The 5,184-nt window shown below is 40.3% G+C and overlaps 1 protein-coding gene across 1 annotated transcript; it reads left to right on the plus strand.

The window, feature by feature from the left end:
- The first annotated feature begins 2,022 nt into the window (after positions 1 to 2,022).
- On the plus strand, positions 2,023 to 2,607 carry LOC127741567 (uncharacterized). Its single transcript, XM_052254294.1, has one exon. It carries the CDS (start codon positions 2,023 to 2,025, stop codon positions 2,605 to 2,607), a length of 585 nt encoding a protein of 194 aa, XP_052110254.1.
- The last annotated feature ends 2,577 nt before the right edge of the window (positions 2,608 to 5,184 follow it).

Below are 5,184 nucleotides of genomic sequence, written 5' to 3' on the forward strand. Positions count from 1 at the left end.
GTGGGTTTTGTCCCGCTTGCGTATTTATGATTATAAAAGAGAATAAAAAGCAGAGGACCTGTTGAAAGGTCATTTGTTGCTTGAGGTGACCCAAGAGATGTGTTTATTCATTTGTTGCGCTAAGGCAACGTCGGATATACTTGTATGATGATCTACTGCGTGAAGGCAGTCAGATAGATAGTGGTGCGACTACAGAGAACGCTTTACTGCGGTACAGATCCATATTTTATTTCTGTAAGGCAGAGGGGTTATTTCCTGCTACAGAGTACCGTGACCACCTGTTCCATTTCTGTAGTGGCAAAGGGGTTATTTCCTGTATACAGAAGGTGGTTCGGCATACATTCCTGCAGTGGCAGATGTGTTATTTCCTGCGTGCAGTGGACCCTGTGGTGGCAGAGGGGTTATTTCCTGTACATAGGGGTATAGCCAACAGGAAAGCCATATCCGGCTGGTAATGCTGGGTTACGTCGGGAGCGGGTAGAAACCGACAGATGAGCTCATTACCTGCACTAGGGCTAGACATGCATCATACTTGGTTGCGCATTTACTCTGTTATGGTTGTTGTTTGAATGCATGCTTTCTTTGTTTGTATTCTATTCACTGTGTCTGTGTTTTATTTTCTTGTATTCTCTTGTTTGTGTTTTGCTTTCTACTTTCTCTGTTTTCTCTAGTTATCTGCTTCTTCTGTCCACTGCTTCTCGATATTCTGCTATTTATCTGCTAAACAACATGGAATTAATGAACTTAACTAATAACCCCGACCCTACTAAGAACTCCCCAGTTCTTACCCCTTCTCTCTCCGTTCCCCCTTCAGATGGAAGTAAGAGTACCTTACCGTAGTTCGTTGATGATGGTTCTGCAAAGAGGATTCTAAGTCTAGGGTGAATCTCATTCTCTGATTATATGTATATACTGTGAGACCAGCAAACGTCTGCACCCTGTTCGTATGCGCACTTTAACCTAAATCTTGTGTACGAGATTCCTATTGTGTGGCTACTTCATGAGGTACCAGAGAGGCGTCCTGTGGAAAAGTCTGATCGTGCAGAGGAGTAGCAGATGATGTTCTATCTTCTAATGACGTTCCACCTGACTTGAGTTGTGAAGACTTAGAACGTATTTTCCCTCGCTTTAGTAGTTTAGAGGGACTAGGTGAGTAGAGAGTCTAGGCTAGCCTAGGCCCCAGCTTAGGGACTTCTGACCTCTTGAACAGGTCAGGACCTGGGATGTTATATGTATGTATATGTATATAGTTATTATCTAGCTATATCTAGGGGTGTTCTAACTAAAGGTCTATACTCTAACAAAGGCTGGATAAATGAATGTTGCTAGCTACTCGTGATGTATTTATGTGTGGTTGTTTATAATTGATTTATCTGTTATTACTTGTGAATTGATTATGAGTGATTCCATCTATTAATTCAAACATTTCAAAAAAAAATATACCTCGCAATTTTACTACGCTTTTAACAACGATTCAGGCTCATATGATAAATAATAGATAATAATTAGGAGGACAAATTGGTAGCGCCCAGTTTCCGGTATGAGCTAGACATATTGAAAATTGGGTCGTTACAATTTGGTATCAGAGCAGTTCGTTCCCAATAGAGCCTGGGGAGTGGACTGACTATGCTTCATTGCATACTCTGTTGTGTGTCTCATGCTGTTAGGGTATCTTTAAGATACATTTGGCATGAATGTCTATGAGTGCTCATTTTGGAAATGTTCGTGCCTTACTTGAGATATTAAGACTGATCACCTTAATGTTGATTGTTTGGTGCGGATAGGACCTTAATGACTGCGAATAGGCATAGTTTAATCGTGCTTCGAATGACGAATCGATGCGAGACACAGCTATCCTCATAGTTGTTATGATCTCCATGGCCCTAGCTATGTTAGATTTGGATGCTGTAAGGAATGAATGCTTGTTTCACTTGTGGGGAAGTTGGACACTTGGCGAGGAATTGCCCAAAAGAATTTGCTCGGAATCCAGTGTGAACCCAGCAACAAGGCCGAGTGTTTGCCATGACTTCTGATGATGCTATGCAACCAGACGCCCTGATCCAAGGTCAGTGTTATGTCAAAAATCGATTTCTAACTGTACTGTATGACTCGGGTGTATCACATTCCTTTATTTCTTTAACTGTTGCTCGTGAGTTGGGACTAGATTTTTCTGAGTTGAACTTTGATCTAATTGTTCATATGCCTGCATCTCAAAATGTTTTGACTGGTTTAGTGTGCCTGCAAGTACCGTTCACTATTAGGAACAGAACTTTTATACATGATCTAATCTGTTTGCCTCTATGTGGTTTAGAAGTTATTCTAGGATTAGATTTGTTGTCCAAGTATCATATTTTCCTTGATTTCTTTGAAAGAACTGTTGTTATTCCGTCTGATAGTTTAGATATTAAACCATTTCTGTCTCATACTTTATATCTGAATTCTATAAGAGTTACCTTAGATGGGAGTGATTGTGAGGGGTACGTTCTGTTAGCGGCTAGCTCGAATGACAGTGAATTCAGCTTAGAACGAATCCGAGTGGTGAAGGAATTTCCTGATGTTTTTCCAGATGACATACATGAATTTCCTCCTCAGACAGTATTGAACTAGTACCTGGAACCGGACCAATTTCCATAGCACCGTACCGGATGTCACCACTGGAACGTGCAGAGTTGAGGAAGCAGTTGGACGAGCTACTTGGAACGAAATTTATTTGTCCCAGTGCATCACCTTGGGGAGCTCCAGTATTGCTAGTAACGAAGAAGGATGGTGGAATGAGACTTTGCATAGATTACCGACAGTTAAATAAAGTCACTATCAAGAACAAGTATCCACTTCCATGGATAGATGATTTGATGGATCAGTTGAAAGGTGCAACTGTGTTCTCGAAGATTGATTTGCGATCGGGCTATCACCAGATTCGAGTAAAAGAATCAGATATACCGAAGACTGCATTTAGAACTCGATATGGTCACTATGAGTATACGGTTATGTCGTTTGGACTAACTAATGCTCCTGCGATTTTCATGGATTACATGAATCGTATTTTTCGTCCGTACCTTGATCAGTTCGTAGTAGTTTTCATAGACGATATTCTCATCTATTCGAAGACAGAAAGAGGGCATGAAGAGTATCTAACGACTGTATTGCAGAATTTGAGGACCTTAAGTTGGCTATGACTGAGACGTCAAGTGGAGTTTGTCTGGCCCAGTTGCATATAACACCAGATTTTAAGATTAGTATTCAGCAAGCACAAACACAGGATCCAGAAATGGTGAAGATGCTGAGACGGATGAAAGTAGAGGAACCAGAAGCTAAAAAACAAGATCGTAGCAGTCTCTGGAGGTACAAGAATAGGATTTGTGTGCCTAGCTCTAGGGATTTGCGACGGAGGATTCTTGTAGAAGCTCATCAAAGTAGATTCTCCATGCATCCTGGAGTGACGAAGATGTATCGAGATTTGAAACAAATGTTCTGGTCGTCGGACTTAAAGAAAGAAGTAGCTGATTATGTCTCAAAATGTTTAACCTGCCAGAAGGTGAAGGTGGAACATCAAAAGCCGTCAGGAACCCTGCAACCCTTAGAAATACCACAATGGAAATGGGAGCAGAATTCTATGGATTTTGTCACGGAATTGCCAAGGACCTCAACTGGACACGATGCCATCTGGGTAATTGTGGACATGTTGACAAAGTCAGCGCACTTCCTTCCGATTCAAGTTTACTATACTTTAGAAAGGCTGGAACGAATATATATTCAAGGAATTGTATGACTACATGGGATACCTTTGTAAATTGTCTCAGATCGAGTTTCGAGGTTTACTACTAGATTTTGGAGAGCTTTTCAGAAAGCGTTGGAAACAGAATTGCACACGAGTATAGCATACCATCCTCAGATAGACGGACAATCAGAGCAGATAATCCAGACGTTAGAAGACATGTTATGATCATGTATGATAGACAACCAAAGCAGCTGGGATAAGTATTTGCGGTTGGTCAAATTTGTCTATAACAACAGTTGCCAATAAAGTATCGGGATGGCACCATATGAAGCTCTCTATGAAAGAAGATGTCGGACACCATTGTGTTGGAATGACAATGGAGAAGCTAGTGTCTTAGGTCCAAACTTAGTGTAAGAAACTACTAAGAAGATAAAGGAGATTCGTCAGAAGATCCAGACAGCACAAAGCCGTCAAAAGAGCAATGCCGATAATAGACGTAGACCCTTAGAATTTAGTGACGGAAATCGTGTCTTTCTAGAAGTAACCTCAATTGCTGAAATAGGTAGAGCCCTTAAGACTAAAAAGCTTAACCCTCGATACATAGGACCTTTCCAAATACTTAAAAGAGTCGGTCTAGTAGTGTATCAAATAGCCCTTCCTCCATATCTGTCAAACCTTCATGATGTTTTTCGTGTCTCGCAAACTTAAGAAATATATTCCTGACAAGAGTCACGTTTTACAACCAGAGACAATACAGTTACGAAATGATTTGACATATCAAGCATCACCAGTTCAGATAGTAGAAATAAGTGATAAGCAGCTAAGAGGCAAAGTCGTTCGCTTAGTCATAGTAGCTTGGGAACCAAGAGGAGAGGAAGAGCACACTTGGGAACTGGAAGATAAGATGAAAGCTGATTACCCGCATCTATTCTCAGGTAACTGAAATTTTGAGGGAAAATTTTCTTTTAGGAGGGTAGAATGTAACAACCCTGATTTTCGTGTACGCGAGATATTTTCTAAAGGCACAGAATCCTCCGGAAGATCAGTAAAGGGAACACCTCTGTTATATCATCAAGCATCTCAATCCTCATTATCATTATGTCATACTTAATCTAGAACCTCTTTTGAGGCAAACTTGACAACACAATCACGAGGAACCTAGTTTTTGAACCGTATTGGTTAGGAGTTTTGATTCTAGTTTCATAAATAGTCTCAGTTTGACGAACCGGACTCGATTAATGATAGAAGAGAGATAATAGTATAATATTAGTATTATATTAGTATTAGAAGATGATTGAACGATATTATAAGGTTACCTGGTCTGTTTTAGTTAAAAACAGATTATCGGTTTAACCGGGTTTACGGTTTACTGGTGCAGCTTAGCACCAACACTCTCTGATGACTTTAGCAATGCTAAGGCCTCATTATACATGTTTTACTCTCATAATAAATATGTTACTAGTGTC

The sequence above is a fragment of the Arachis duranensis genome, chromosome 9 (assembly GCF_000817695.3).
Source record: "Arachis duranensis cultivar V14167 chromosome 9, aradu.V14167.gnm2.J7QH, whole genome shotgun sequence".
In the NCBI taxonomy this organism is placed as follows: Eukaryota; Viridiplantae; Streptophyta; class Magnoliopsida; order Fabales; family Fabaceae; genus Arachis; species Arachis duranensis.

What these genes read in the sequence shown, in the direction of transcription:
- LOC127741567 (XM_052254294.1), top strand. Translation starts at nt 2,023, where the DNA reads ATGACTTCTGATGATGCTATGCAACCAGACGCCCTGATCCAAGGTCAG.